At 36.9% G+C, this 17,274-nt stretch overlaps 1 protein-coding gene across 1 annotated transcript in view; it reads right to left on the reverse strand.

Moving 5' to 3' along the window:
• The window catches only part of LOC307148928 (CUB and sushi domain-containing protein 1), an 838,966-nt gene that overhangs the window by 237,381 nt on the left and 584,311 nt on the right, over positions 1 to 17,274 (reverse strand). The window contains exons 6-7 of the mRNA XM_079854872.1: positions 9,515 to 9,627; positions 7,284 to 7,361 (exon numbers count right to left, since the gene is read on the reverse strand). Of these exons, the coding sequence (XP_079710998.1) occupies positions 7,284 to 7,361; positions 9,515 to 9,627 (191 nt within the window). The remainder of the gene's footprint in view (positions 1 to 7,283; positions 7,362 to 9,514; positions 9,628 to 17,274) is intronic.

The raw sequence follows: 17,274 nt of genomic DNA on the forward strand, positions 1-17,274 counted from the left end.
GCTAAGTACTTTTTTTACTGACCCAAGTGGGCCTGGCAAAATTTTACTGGAACCACCACTAAATAAATAAATAAATGAATACATACATAAATAAATAATTACGCTCATTGTTTTTAACCTTGTAACCAGTGCTTTTCAGGTAGGTCTAACAGTAATAAGGTAAGAAATACTACATAAATTGGATAAAGTCAAATTTAAAATAACACATATGTATCTTTACTGTGTAAATACAATATAGATTAATCCTTTTAAAGCTACAAATGTTATTCATTCAAGATCAGTGATTCTGATTCTTTTTTTCTTTTGTTGTTTGAATAACATTAATGACAGACTGCAGCAGGTATATTAGGCTGCTGTAACTTTAAGACCTGACGTTAGGCACATGACGCAGAATCTAATGCTGTGTTCGAGACTATGTTGGAAGTGGGAATATCAAAGTTGAAACGTCCAACTTCTGACCTCAGTGTTCAAAGTCAATCACACGTCTCCTTCACATGTGGATCACATGATATCGCCATGACACAACAACTGCATTTTGAGTAAATTATATGGCAAATAAATAAATAAATACATACAATGTCCAAATAGCACACAATGCTGGCATTCGCTTTGAAAAATCAATGCTGTATGCTCGTTGGAAGCAGGTCTTGCTGCCATCTTGGAAGTGCTGAGGTCGGGTTAATCGATCTGCCCTGAGTTCACAGGTCAGGTGTCCGATTTCGAGCGGAGTTCTAGATGTTATTTCCAAGTAGGAGGTGGGAACAATCAGAATTCCGAGTTGTCTAAAATCCAGCATAACACACATACGATTATCTCCAAACTCTTAATTGTCATTTAAGACTTTTTAACCCATTTAAGACTGTTTATGAGGATACTTGACAAAATTGGGAATTCTGACATAATTTTGTTGTTATTTTTTTGTCCATTCAAGCGTGATAAGATGCAAAAGATAACTCATGTGCGAGTTTGTGCACTCAGAGAGCCTCTTCATGCGGTAGTACCACATTGAGTTCTATTTGTCGACTTTTATGGTTTAAAATCACTTGAGTAAATAAACGTGTGTTCATACACTGTAACGCTAGCCAAAGGATGCCAGGGGGAAAAAAAATGAATAAAAACAAATGCTGCATTAATTTTGACATCCCTAGCACATTCCTATTAAATTAAACAGATGTATAATGCTCATCAGAATGCCAGCAAAGATTGCATTTACAGGTGGAATATCTATTCCTGTAGAGCTGACAGGGGATTTAGGTAAGCTCAAGGCTATTTCCCATAAAAAGCAAAGAAAGGTCAAAGCATGTCCCATGTTTCCTCTCTCCCCACTCTCTTGTTCCTCTTAAGCCACAGTGAGTTTGTGTTCACACAGCCTCACTTTCTGACATCCCTCCGGGTTCAATTACTGGCCAAAATCACATTAGATGAGTTCATGGATGACTTTACTTCAGGTGTAGCATTGGCCAAATGTATGGCCCATATTTTTTTACTCTTTTGTCATTTTATTATTATATATATATATATGGCAAGTAGTCTAATGCAACTGCATGACATGCTAGCCAAAGCTAAATGTGGTCAGTAATATAGACTGTTCTATATAAATATATTTCCTATAAATTAAATCCTATTGCATCTTTTCATATAACATATTACGGATTGGCATACCAAACACTCTTTAGGCTAGTGAAGTATAACACTAATAAGGCTTAATACTGATAAATATTATTACTTCAATAGTTTATTTATAGGAATTGTGTTGAGAAAGACATCTTATAATTAAAAAGTTTGCTTGATCTTAGTCTCAGCCTCAGCTGGTACATCCACAGTCCATTCAACAATCAGCTGATGCATATTACACACACAATCTAAGGCACTTTGATTAATTAATTATGTCTAAGACACTTAGTAACAAGTAAACTAGATATACAAGAGCAGAACCGTATATTGTTTTTGAGATGTGTCTGTAATTATTAGTTTAGGGCAGATAAAAAGTTGTCAAATAAAAAAAAAATATATATATTATTGTCTACACACATATGTCCATAGACCATCAATGTGCATTGATTGATTGATTGATATAAACTTGCTCTCTAATCGCACATAAAATGTCAGTCAGATGGGCTCTTCATGAACACTTGGATCATGAGGTAAGGCAAAAACTTTAGATTACAAAGACGGTGCAACGCGCAATATGGTGAATTAAGTCCCTCCTTCTAAATAAAACAGCCATGTGATTACTGGTAAAATCACCGTGTCACTGCAGCTGCCATTAGAATCTCCAGTTGCTATAGAAACAGTCAGTGTTTCCAGGTGTTGCGCTTAGGACTTGCACATGCGCATTGGCAAGTCTAGTCTGAAAAAAAATATGCTGTTTAAAGTTATTTGAGCATAAGAAACAACGTTTATGGGACAGTTAATGTCAGATTTTGTTGCAATTTTTGGAGATTCCAGGATTCCACCATTCACATATATAGGACTTGCTCTTGGGTGCCAGAAATAGCTGCTAGGAGGCATTGCAAATATGCTCGCCGAGTGAACAGATTTTCCTTGAAAGGGGCATGGGTAAGGTCAATGCATTTGCAAGTGGTGTGTGTGTGTGTGTGTGTGTGTGTGTGTGTGTGTGTGTGTGTGTGTGTGTGTGTGTGTGTGTGTGTGTGTAAGCTTTTCGCTTGTGGAGTGAGGCTTTTTGATCACCTGTCATGTCCTTCTTTTTGATGTGGTCTTCAAATGTTATTTCTTTTGATTGTTGATATCAGTCTCCAAAGTTATTCTGTCTGATCAAAGCGGGTGTCCGTTTTTTTCTGATCTTTTTCTTGGGCATTTATTTTCCTCCAGTAGTGCCCTGCGATCACCTCAATATGTGTCAAAGACTTTCTTATAATGCACATGTAAACGTTTAATACATAAATGCCAAGCTTACTTCCAATCCAATCAAAGATCTAAGGGCTGTTTTTAAAGGTGCTGTAAGGCACTTTGCTAACTTAGCAACCCAAGTGTTTTACCAAGTGTAGAAATCATTTTCATTTTCTTCAGATAAATGTAGCCATTTTTAGCAATGTATAAATCTTTTAAAACATATCTGTCATGAGCTTTGAGGTTGAGGAATGATATGTGCTTCTGTAATAATCCAGTATGATTTCATCTTTTAAAAAATTGTAATCATCAAATTCCTGTTGAACTCCTGATATACATGCAATAATGTCCATAGAGTCTCAAAAAAACTAATATATGTATAAATAGACCATAATATTTAGCAATAAATGTCAAATACATTGTATTATACAGTACATAGTCAGTAGTTTTGCATTGCACCATACTTTCTGATTTGATTGTTATTTGCAATGCTTTATTGGATTTTTGAGTAGTTCCTTAACTTTTTTAAGTTAAAAAATGCTCAATATAACAGTATATTTGTATCGTTTATTTTAACTTCTAATAAAATGTTGTACCATTGTGCATAAAACAATGGAAAGTGCTGAAATCAACCGTTCCAATGTAATTTTCTGATGTTAAAGGATAACTGTCGCCAAAACGCAACCTAGGGTCTTTTCGTCAATCTACCCGAGGCAAACTTTCGTTCAAAAGCATAATTAGAATGGAAATGCCACTTTTAAGTTTGACCGTATTTTCGTTTTCGGTCAAATTTCCTTTTGAGTGCTTGGGGCACTTCTATGATAGCATCAAAAATCGCTATTTTTAAAACACTAAGAAGGCTCGACACAACATGAAACGTTGTTCGAAGTATCACCAGGGGCTCTACACATGAACTCGAGCATTGAGAACATTGTTTGTGTACACAGAGTTTAATAAAAAGATTTTGAAAAAATACGGTCAAACTTAAAAGTGGCGTTTCCATTCTAATTATGCTTTTAAACTAAAGTTTGCCTCGGGTAGATTAACAAAAAGACCCTAGGTTGCATTTTGGCGACAGTTATCATTTAACCCCCTGAGGTCGGCAATCACGCCGGCGTGATCTGCTCGCTTTTTTCCTTATCAGTTGAATTGAGACCCGAAATACTCTTTTGACTTTGATTTTACAAACAAGTTTCATACATCAATCGATTCTGTTAAATGTGTATTATTTTTGTGTATACTCACAATAAAAACAAAGTGTTGTGCTTTTTGCCAAATAAAGAAAAATAAACACGAAGCGAGTTCTGCCTTCTCTCTGTCAGTGTAGTCCATTCTGAAACGCGTCCGAAAATGAACAATAACTCAGCGAATACTCAGTCAAACAGACATACAGACACACAGGCATGAAGCTTGAATTCTCTTCTTTTAAATGAAGTAATTTATATAAAAAACAAATATTCTCAGTTCATGTAATCTGTAAGAAAAGAGCGAGATGTCAGTCGTTCTCATCTCATCTAACTTGTAATGTGACTCCGCCCACGGAGAGCGCGCGCTATTCAAACGCAAATGACTGAGGCAATCCACGCAAACTGTGAACGCCCCCATATCAGCTCAAGAAAACACAAGTTTAATCAGATCATTGTAGCCTACTTGTTTACACCGTCTCGCAGCGCTGTGAGGAATAATAATAATGGAAAATGTCCCTCAGAAGTGCGGGTATTTCGAGGAGCAAGGATCCGACTGAGCTAAGGAATACTGTAGTAAGTTTTTTTCCCTTCTCAAGTGATTCGCGTTTCTGTGTGAATGAATGAACGGCAGAGATGCGCGCTGTTTACCACAGCTCGCACACTCGCGTTTCTGTGTGAATGAATGATGATGTTTTAGCAAACTGTATTGCTATACTGAGATGAGTAAAAATCGACTGAAATATGTTGAAATAAAATGTAGGCTATTTGTATAAGCAACGTATTAAACTGCAAATTAACATTTATATGCCCTAATATTTCATAAAAACAACGTTACAGTCAGGCGAAATATGAAAGACAACATTTTGTTGACTAGATTTGGGTACAGTTTTTACTGTAGAATATACTGCCACATCAAATAAGCTTTTGTTTAGCAATTTCTGCTCATATGTTATATATATACTGTGTATATATATAAATACTATTTTTGTCAAAAATAAAGTCATCAACTAAGATGTTAGCTGTTCCAATGTTGGCTATATTCAAACTAATGAATACATAATAAAATGTAGGCCTATAATATTTTTTTTACAAAGAAAGAGTACACTTGAAATATTGCTGAAATTGTAATTATTGTTGTAATTGTAACCTTTTTTAATAAAATAGCAAAAGATATTTACAAGATAGATGTAAGCAAAATCTTAAATGGTCAATATAAGTCTTCTTCTAAATATATCTTTTGTCCTTGCATTGTGGCTCAGTCAGTGTCACACCTGAATGAATGGCTCATTATGCAGAGTGGGTGGGACATTGTATTCTAAGGTGTAAACCACTCCTCGTTCACGCCCCCCTCGCAAATTGGCTTTCCAAGCAAAACCTGTCTTATCCAATTTAAATCAATGTATTGTTTTATGTGAACGATAAAGCAAGACTCTTTTCACATAATTTTGAAGCCAGAACTCGTAGCAACAACATCCAATAGTCAAAAGTCTTATTGACACATATTTAGAGTTTTGTGGTCTTATTTCAGCAACTTTCATTTTTATTTTTTTAAATAACCACGCATAAACATTATTCTCTTAAAAATACAAACATCTGCATACACAATGCTTACATATTATGGTAGCCCTGTTTGTGCTATATAGAGTGAATTTACACCTTTACCATGTTTATAAATAACTGAAAAAAGCACAAATGTCAGGGCATGTCAAAACATCCCAAGGGCCCCAAAAACACCCTAGACCCCAGAGGGTTAAGTGGCCTGTTCTTTGCCAGACTTTGACTATCGGCATAAAAACTCTTTGCATTCTGACCATGTAAGACTTAATGTACACTATAAAACAGTTGCAATTATATGCCACCATAAAAGTTACATTATATGCCATATGATTCATTCATTAAAAGCCATATTCATGTGAGTAACTAAAATGACTGAGTGTGTGGTTTGTTTTAGTAAAACCTCTTCATCTGCTGTAAGTGAACTGGGCCGTTTGTCATGAAAACCCTAGGCAACCTCTCTCATGTCCATAAACAAGCTATTGTCATCACGCACACACTGTGTATGTTTTGCAGAAGCTCAACTGAAGTGGTGTACTTCACAGAGTCAGCAGCTTTTGTAATGCTAATTGCCACGGAACATGTTCAACGAAGCGCAGAACGGGCGAAATCATCCATACAGCGTAACGTTGCGTAGCTTCCTCCATCCTATTAAGAATATCATCAAGGGCATCTTTATTAAATTCATAATGAAAACAAGCAAGGCCACAATAGTGACTGAGAAGAATACAGTTGTGCTGAGGAGAATGGAACAGTTTAGCTTTAATTAATCCATGCTTCTATTCAATTCTTAAATTAATAATGTATAGATTATATATTTATCAGGAACACCACTGTATATTCCTTCAGCCAATAGTATTACTGAAATTTTGGATTGTGTGGCGTGGTGGTTAATGATATATGATGGTAAAATAATGGTTGTAGGTTTGAACCGCCCAAGAAGTGTTCCGTGAACTACCACCATTGTGCCTTCCATACAATTTTATAAAAAATATAAAAACTAGCACATTTACATAGGAAATCTGACAACACAGCCTGGGATCATTATGCAAAACATTTTGAAAGCATAATGGTGTGATTGACCAATCATAATCATAAAGTCTTCCAGAAAGCAGTGTAATAAAGTCTATGCTAGGGAGGGGTGGCTCCCTACAGTAAAACTGACAAACAGTGGAGATTTTGCAATACATAAGAGTAATGCAAAAACTACAGATGTGTCCAAAATGAGTCAAGATTAGGAAGAACGTGTATGTAAGGGGTGTAAAGTTTCCACATTTTACCTCATGTTTTATCTCTAGCAAGACTTCATGGCCTACAGTGCAAGAAGCTTAGTCAGGGACACATAATATTCAACAATACCTTTATATAGAACTGAACTAAGCTGGATGATGACATCACTGTTTTCTCCAGAGCTGCTGTATAGATAAATGAACTAAGTTAATAACTAATGATTTTTACAACAGAAATGAATCAACACTGAACTTAAGCTGGATAGTGACACATTTTTCTTCTAGATCTGCTGTACAGCCAAAACAAATTTTGTTGCATTATGTTCCTGTTATCTCTGTAAAGCTGCTTTGAAACAATCTGTATTGCAAAAAGCTCTTTATAAATAAAGATGACTTGACTCGACTTGACTTATTAGGTCCAGCTTGTGAGGTTCTAAGTTCAACTGACTTGAAGTGCACTTACAGACTGTGTTTTTGTGACTTGTATCCTTGCTCGGAAGCATTTTCACCCCTCTGGATTTCAGCTCGATGGCCTTCTTCACTGTTGAGAGAGGGTAGAGGTCAAGTGTGTAGAAGTAGAAATCACAATCCATTTATACAGTTACCAAAGCCTGTCGAGTGCCCAAGAGTGCCAACACCTCATTGAATTCAAGCAACCCTCTATGAATTAGTCTTGCAGGGGCCATCAAAATGAGAGCATTCTGATGGACAGAGGTATTTTCTTAATTAGCAGGTGTATGACAGATCTTAACCTTTAAATGCATGAATGTTTCTCTAATCACTGTTACATATTCAGGTCTTTAGCGACCCGGATCTATATCCAACATGGATGAATCTCTAACTGCTAAATAAAAACACATCTCTTTGGCCTAGCATTCACATAACACATTATAAACTTATACAATTCAATGTTAGGCTGCATAGATTAGGTCAGCCGGAACTGGGAACACTTCCCATAAATCCTGATGTACTTGTTACATCATAAGAAGGATGGTGTCTACGTTAATATTAGTCTCTCTGTTTATCCTGAGGTTTACCGCAGTCCGCCGGATCTAGATCTGACGAAGGACCTGAGCTTGGACACGACGACAACGCAGTCCTGAAGTGTCAACTAGGCTCTCCCCTGTGAAGGCCCCCTTCTCCTTCCCTTTACCTCTGTACATATAAAACGTTGTTGTTTTATCTGTACAGAGTCACCACGTGGCTATGCGGACGCGATAAATAATTCTGTATTATACATTTTTAAGACCAGATTTGTAAAAAAGGACTTCACGTCTGCGCACATATATATATTAAATCGCGCATACCTTTGGACTGAACACGTGATGCGCATGTGCGTGACGTCGGTGTTTGCGCAGAGGTTGCGTAGTTTTGCGCAGAGATAACTGACAATCATTTGCACCTTGGAACTTATTTCCGGGAGTGCGTTCTCGAGCCACCAGGCACTGTTTTGTGCGGATGGGCGGCCGGAGCACGTTAAGGATTTTCCTGTTAGAGCGGTGTTGTGTTAGCGGCCCCTAAGTTAATAACTAATGATCTTTCCAACGGAAGTGAATCAATCAATCAAATCTAACTTTAGCTGGACAATAACTTTATAATAGAGCTGCTGTAAAGCTAAAACAATCTCTGTTACTGTAATTTCATATTATCCCTGTAAAGCTGCTTTGAAACAATTCAATTTGTTAAAAGCGCTATATAAATGAAGGTGATTTGACTTGACTGACCCTATATGCTTCTTACAAAATAATTATTAGAAAACGGACATTATTTTATAATTTTTGATTTCCTGTTTTATTGTTTATAATGAAAAGATTGAGGAACACTAAGAAGGTTGATGTCTAAAAATATAATAATGAGGGGGAGGTTAGTGAATGACGTCCACTTTATTATCAGAGACACAACTACCATTCTGGCATCTGGATGTACTACCAATATTTTCATCATGTGGAGCCAATTTAGATTGCAAAGTAATTCTGAATGCAGTTCTGTAATTATGTCATGAAGGATGCCAATTATGACCTGGGAATCATGAAATAAATTGAATTTGCATAATTTTATCTCTGTATGACAGCCCCCCATACGTCAGTATGATAGTGATTTCATCTCTGCAGCGACTTTCTAAGCGGTTAAACTGACAGCATTACAACCATCTCCATTCTCACCTATTCATGCACTACGATTGTGACTATTTTCTTATGCATCAATCCATTGTAACCATGCACATAATTTGTAGCCTACACCAATTGCATTATTTCAACAGTGCATAGTTTGATATATACAAAGAAAGTGAATTTATGTACAACGCTCTAAAATGTAACAATTTCAACAAATCCCCTGAGCATCCCCTGAGATTCACAGCATCCCTCGCTTATTATGCAAATAGAAAACACGATCATAAATGCATATCATGAAAATGATTTAAAAGGGCCTCATCTTGTGTTATTCATGTTAGGAACATGAATTCCATCACTACTGTCGTGACTGATTTCCCAATTTAAAGGGGGGTATGGTGGGACGCTGTAATCATCATTCAGGCAATGTGTCTGCTTATTGAGTCACAGACAAGCCAAGATGTAATTTTTAGCTACAGCAAAACACACCAAGGGATATGCTGTCTTTCACTGCCAACTGTCCCACATCTGCCAATAATGAGCGCTCTTCTCCTCCAGTGTCCTACACACGGTGACCCCTTACCTTGATATTGGGCACTAAATCCTTTCCTCCGATGGTTGCTGTCAGACGTGAAGTGAAGCCGCAGCCAATTCTTGCTACTGATGACAGGGGATGGCAAATTCATTCCAGTCAGCCTGAAAAGAAACAAGATTCTCAATATTATAAAATTCATAAAACAAAAAGATGATTAAAAATCAAATGTACAATCAGCTGAAAAATGTCTCATTACAAAATTACATGAACTAAATAAGTACAGTTTTGGACACTTACGTGTTGCAAAAAAAAAAACATTTGAATAAATAAACATGAAAGTAGTTTCAAATAAACATTTCTAATGTAATTATTTAAACCCTCCCTATATTTGTCACATGTAGTAGTCATCCAAATACACTTGACGCAGATATATAAACATAAACAGTCTTTATTAAACTAACAGAGCATGCAGGAGAACCTCAGGAGAGTAATGACATATACTTTACACATACAAGATGATGAGTGACACTGAACTGAACAAGACAGGAATTATATATACACAGAAGCAAACAAGGAAACTAAATGAGACAAAGGTGTAACTAATGAGAAACCAAGGAAACTAACAACAAGGTACATTAGATTACATGTACATTACACGACAATGGTGTACTAAAACATAAACATTTTTCCATTGCGTCTTTGAAAAGTTTCAGTTTCGCGCACAGACAACAACATTGTAAAAAAACAATCCCTGTTCACACGGATCTGCAAAAATTACTAAGTAGAATAATTTTGGGGAATCCCAATACTGCCCAATTAAAAAATAATTTAGACAACAACTCAAAGTAAAAATATAGCAAATCCAAAAATATATATTTTTTATCCACATTGCTCATGTTGATATTTTTCTGCATTTCAGTGTTCATGCTGATTACAGGACAATTTTCACATTATAACTGCAACTGCTAAACAAGTTAAATAAATACTTATTTATATGCAAAAATAAACTACATGTCTTATGTATGTCATGTCATGTGTGGTAATGGTGGTGGTCTGCAGCACGCACGGCAATGGAATTCAACAAACAAGTCTTTATAAACCCTCAGGAGAAACATATGAGAAAACATAAAACCACATAAAACTGAAATGACACCGAACCAAGAACTGAATAAACTAAGGGCTTATAAACACAAGGGAAAACAGAACAGGCGTGGCAATAATCAGAACCCAAAGAAACTAATGACCAGGCAGGAACACAAAATGGGAACAGGGAAAACTAAACGAAAACACAATGAAACTAAGCAGACTATAACAACATGTCAAGTGACATTCAGCTTTACATAATTAAATCATTTTAATTCTGCAAATGCCAGAAACACATTAATAGTCTGTACAGTACAGGAATATAGTCTGGTCTTATTACAAATAACCAAGACCGTGAAGAAAATGATTGCGGCACAAACAAAACAAATGGATGCAATAGTTAATAAACTATGCCATATTTTTTTGACTGCAATTCTTATCTGTTACAGTTATATAATGTAACATACATTTAATAATATTTTGAGTGTATTTTGTAGACAAGAAATTATTTATTAATTAAAAAATTAATTAAAAATTAATCAATTAAAAAAAATTAACATGCATTGATCTGAAAAAAAAGAAAAAAAAGAGTAAATTGCAACCCAGATTTATTTCTTTTTTAAACATTGTTTACCATGACCTCAGGAAGATGGTGCCCATGTACGATATTGATTTCATCTCTGTAGCTAATTTCTAAGATGTTAATTTGACAGCGTTAGAACCATGCCCGTTCTCATATATTCATGCAATAAGATTGTGTCTATTTTCTATGCATCAATCCATTGGTCTTACAACAAATAACCAAGATTGTGAAGAAAATTATTGCAGCAAGCAGTCAATTTCCTTTGTGAGACGTGGAAACACAAGGGCTTCTCTACTTCTTTTCACCAGGGGCATCATTTGTCAACAGTGCGTACGCACAGATGTGTGCGTAATGAGTGCGTAAGAACAGTTGCACGCAAAGTGTGGGATCTACCAACTTGTACTTATGTAGGGATGTGTGTAAATATAAGCACAACTCTGAGCGTGCTTACATGGAGAATCTAGTGGTAGAATGGTGCTACTACAAAAAGAAAGTGCCGCCACGTGTTTCCTGTGTCCTTTAATTGCAAATACTCAATTAGTAATTTCATAGTTCAAGCTACACATTTGCATAATTGATGTGAAAAGCTATAAAAGACAGCTGGGAATTCATTTGAAATGTATCTATAGTCATGGCTGATCTAGCCTGGGTTTCCCCATGCTGCCTTGAGCGCAGCGTGATTTTATTCACGCTGCTAGGTAGCCTGGATACCATGGACCAGATTTTCCCCTCAAAAAGGGAACCAATCACAGAACGGGGAGGGAGCAGCAAGACGATGACGACGTCTATGCGACACACCGAAGCAGTTTGTTTATATGGATCCAACATGACAGCAGACGCGAAGTTCGATGCAGCACAAACGGCAATAGTCGCTGAATGCCATCATGTACACTAGAGTCCTGCACGGGTTCGGGTACCCGACGGGTGACCTGCAAATTTTGCTCAAACGGGTGAAAAATATCCAGCTGTGTCAGATACACGGGTGCGGGTTGGGTCGGACACGGGGGAAACACGGGTCTAAACACGGGTTTAAAACAATCACATGCAAACGTAAAAATAAATGCATATTTTTAGGAACACATCTACAAAAATATGCCTGTATTTCAAGTTGATAAAATAATTTAAAATCCACATCAGTTTATTTGTGCCGACGCACCACGCCCTCCCAGGATCTATAACGTTACCTAGGCTACTTTCACTTTTAAAAATTAATCATAACCGCGTGCGCGCGATCTGCTTGCAGTCGTCGAGATGGATGCTGAGGAGTTGAAGAAAAGAATAGTGGAGATTGTAAAGTTGTCGACAATACGTCATCAAAAATCAAGTTCAGTGTGTGGGAGAAATTTGGAGTTATCTGAAGAAAATATTGTGAAAGGCTTTGCTGCAAACATTTTCGTGTTGGATAGCCGCAAATGTGGAACTTCATCGCCGAGGAAGCACGCAGATAACTCTGGTAACAAACCAAGCAGTTCTATCGAACGGTATTTTTCAAATTTAATACTGTTAAGTAACTTATGTGTGGTGTGCAGGGCGTGTTTGAACCCAAAATTGTCAGATGTAGGCTAGACGAAATTGCGTGGCATATAGTGTTGTAGCCGCGTCTGTTCGATTGGTAAAATGTTATAAGGCTACTCAGTTTTGTGGTAACGTTAGCCATGTTCTTCATGTACCGGCCTTTTGACAGCTTCGGCTGAAGTTGTCCTTGTGTTAATTGTCGTGTAATAACTTCTGTATGACCTGGCAATAAACATTTTTGTAAGTGTGTCCCCGTGACACATAAAAAACCCGTGATTTTATTTCGGGTTCGGGTCGGGTGTCGGTTCTATTTTAAGTGGGTCGGGTGCAGATTTTAATTAGTGCTGCTGTCGGAAAACGGGTCGGGTGCGGTTTTAAGCACTGCGGGTACGGGCGGGTGCGGATTTACAAAATTGGACCCGTGCAGGACTCTGGTGTACACATAAATCTCTGACCCATCGTCTTCTTCTTCGTCGAATATCTGTTGCTCTACATACGTCATCTGGTATAATTAAAACGATTGGCTATGAGCTACGTACAGGCGCATTTGATAGACATCTGTAGTGCCCAATAAACAGCTATGGGCATTCGTAAACCACGCCTCAAATACGAGAAAATGAACATGTGGTTCCCAGACCACGTCTCAATGAGAAAGAGGTCTGACGTTAGCCAGGCTAGGCTGATCTCGCTTTGCTGGAAGATTTGGCAAACCATGCCCTAAGCAGAGAGCGTGTTTTTTTTTGTCCTCCTCCAGTAGCTGATATTTCCCATTTTTATGTTGTGACCCTTTTTTGGCAGTGATTTTAATGTCAAACCATTTCTGTTTTATTTCTGGCAGTGTTCTGTCCTCTGACCCAACAGAATTAACAGCAGCCATTATTTTCTCCCATGTACAATTTTTTTCTTTTGTTAGTTGCCTAAAGTGAGTGACCCAAATAACACTTTTTGGTTTTCTTCCACTTGGCTCACCAGTACTTCAATTTGTGTTTCTGAGAAGTTTCTCTTTTCCTCTTTTTTCCCTCTTTTTTTTCCCCTCTTTGCCATGATTTCAGTGAGGACATATACTGTACATTCACGCGATTTATAAAAGGAGGTGTTGTGACCACAAATGGTTCATTGGAGGCTTTTCTGAATGCAAATGACAATGAACGTGAATGAGCATGGTGCTTAAGAACATTTGGGATTTATCAACAATGATTACTTACTGGCGTGCGTAAGAACCGTGTGCTCACGTTTGATACATACAGATATTTTTGTACTTGTCTAAATTTCATTCGTAGGACTTAAAATCTTTTCTACACACTGTTGATAAATGAGGCCCCTGGAGAAGCTATTGATAAAACAAAATCTCTCTCTTCATACCAACTTTATTTTGAGAGTGAACAATCTTTCCATGTTTTCCTCAGTACATGCTTTGGTGTCATTTCTTCTGTTTTTTACCTGCTGCTATTCTTGTCTTTAGTTTTTTTTTAAAACATATTCCAAGGTGCCTATTAAATCTTTACTTCACCTTCTCTTTGTGAAACTCAAGGTGTGTAAACTTCATGTTCCCTGTTGTGTGTGTGCTCAGCTTAAGGAATTTTCCTGCAAGTGCCCTTAGTTTGAAGCCGTGACAGTAATGGTTTGCACAGCTACAGTCCTGGAGCAATATTTTTTTATCTTTTATATTTGTTTTTCAGGTTATTTAGTCATGGTGCTTGCCAAACATTCAAACTGAATGACTGCAGAGGATATTTATCTGAAATATTAAATCCGACATTTGAAAGCAAGGAGAAATGGTCACAAATCAAAGATGAAACTAAATCCAATCAAAAGCTACACAGTCTTGACAATAATCATTCATATCCTTAACAAGCATTAATGATGGCAGCTACAGCACAGTCATTAGCGTATAATTTAATATTCCATCCCAAATCAGAGCTTCATCTCCTTGATGATGAGACTATTTTGTTTTTGGCACTGAGATCTGAGAGGAGTCTGAGATATTCTCTGTGTAGTATGTACGTGAGTGAATCTCATGAAACCTGTCGAGAACATGTCCAGGTCACATTTCTTAAAGAAAATGAATCCTGTTTTCAGGATTATTAGCAATGTGTTGTTGTTGTTTGTTTGTTTATTGTTCATTTAATGATAATTAAGCAAAAACAAATAAAATAAAAACTGCACTACAGTACTAAGAATCAAATTAAAATGATAAAATTAAAATTCATGAAGGCATAAAGGTAGTGCAAAATGAATAAATACACAAACAAACACACACAAACAAACAAACAAATAACTAAATAAAATGTTATATTTCTTTCTTTTGATTTAGGGGTGCTTTTGCGAGATGCAATAAATGTGTGTATTTATTTATTTGTTTGTTTACCAAAGATAAAGTAAATTTTGTGGGGGGAAATAAAGTCAACAAAATAAGCTGATTCCAAACAAGAGGCAGGCCTATGTTCCAAACATTGAGCTGACCGTGTGTTTGGTGGAGCTGAATGCCGCAAGTGAGGTAAAGCCTGTCTGGCACAAAATAACAGTGACTTGCAATTGATGCAGGCTGCTGTGTGAAGCCCTCATTTCTTTTCAAGAAAGTGGAGTTCAACAGTGCATGAAAACCAGGTTGAGCTGAGGAGGCAAAGGAGTAAGAAAGCAAAATGAGCGTGCTTTACAAGAGGCAGGCAACAGGGAGAATAAACCTGACAAAATAAGCAAAGTCTGTTTGAAGAGATCTGTTCAGATAACACAAGAGCTGAATCACTGGGAGAACAACAGCTAAATGTGAAATATAAAATATAAAAATAAGGGAGGAACTGTTTTATATCAAAATCTGACATTATAAACAGTTAGTGACTTCAATTAAATTTGACAGATTAAAAGCGTCAAAATATTATGATATTTAATCGAGAAAAAGAAACCGCTTCTGAATGTACAAGTTTAATCCCAAAAAATATTAAGAAGCAGTAGGAGATGGATTTTGAACATTTATGAACACTATTATACCCTTAACACAGTTTCTGCTCAACATTAATGGGAGTGTTCATTAGGGTTGGGTATCATTTAAATTTTAGTGATACCGATACTGCTTATCGAATCAGATTCTTATTGATTCCCAGTTTCGATTCCCAAAAAAAAAAAAAAAAAAAAAAGTCAAACATTTAGATATCAAACATATTGTTCTGTCTCTTTTTGCAAAACATTTTGTAGCAGCTGAATAGTATGAAAAAAAATCTGCATCCTAAAGAACACTTACACAAGGAACTTATGCCTACTGTAAATGGCAAAAACAACTAGTGGAAGACATACCCCATCGCCGGACTGATCACCCGACCACGTGGAACGTAAATATAAGCTAACCAAACCTCTTCCCAAAGTCCTTGGCATTAGGTTGTTGCTATATATGATTGCTATTTGTGTAGAGATTGTTTATCTAGGGTCAGCGTATACAGATAGATACAGATAGAAATGTTTATTTACTATTTCATACCAGCCTCCAGAAAGACCACAACTGATTCTCCCATAGACTGCTAATTACCCATTCATTGCTTCGTCCAATCCATTGCTCATCATACCTATTCAGTGGGCTCTGAGACTGGGGTAAGAACACCCATTTTGACCATTCTTTGTAATTCTGATTTGACCCTTCCCTGCATGGCTGGGTCCAGTTTCATTGAATATGTTACTGGAAGCTTACCAATCTAGTCCTTGAAAAGGTCTGGATATTCAGAATGAATTTGACTTGCAAAGCTTGAAACGTCATCTGCTGTCACATGATGAATTTCTTTGTTGAACGACACAAGTTTCATTTGTAAACGATCTGGTAAACCTATCAATTGTTGCACATTTCCCTTTACCATGTAGAACAAGAGGTTGTATGCCCTTTCTGATGAGTGGCAGGTGAAAGTTGCAAAGCCTGCTGTGGATATCTCCTCACTTCCATTGCTTAATTCCTCTCCATTTTTTATTTCCGTGACCAAAGCTTCAGAAATTACATTACATTTGACCCACATGTGTCTACTTTAAGATCAACTGAGTGTCCATTGATGCACACAGTGCAAACTAACTTTTGTTCTGCACATCCATTGAGATAAATTTAAATAAGCCCCATTCACACTAGCGTCAAAGCGACATGATCCCATTCATTTTCAATGGAGGGCTGGAGACTTGCAGCGACACGGGCAACAGTGACCGTTGGTGACTGAATGTAGGTGTCAATTTGTTGATTGATTGATCGTTAATCCGGTTAATGATTTAATGCACTGAACATGTACTGCAGTTTATATCACAACACTCTCCAACAGCAGAATGCTACTTTTAATCCTTTTAAGTCTAATTCCAAGTCAAAATAGAATTTATACCTTAGTTTTATAAATAATTTGTGATTGCATATATGATGCAAGATATGGCCAGACATGCAGTCTACCAATAATATTAGAGCGACAGCACTGGGAACACCCACAGGTGTCTTCACAGTACAGAGACTAGCGACACACAGACAAAATCGCTCGCTACAGTATGTGTGTGGGGCTATAGTGTGCATGAGTGAAAACTCTCACTCAGGTTCAAGACAAGGAGAGTGAAAATATATCTTTGCTAAACTGATACCGTACTTAGCGTCTAACTTAAACACTGGCCAGTGAAT

The sequence above is a fragment of the Squalius cephalus genome (assembly GCF_949319135.1).
Source record: "Squalius cephalus genome assembly, chromosome: 21".
Classification (NCBI taxonomy): Eukaryota; Metazoa; Chordata; class Actinopteri; order Cypriniformes; family Leuciscidae; genus Squalius; species Squalius cephalus.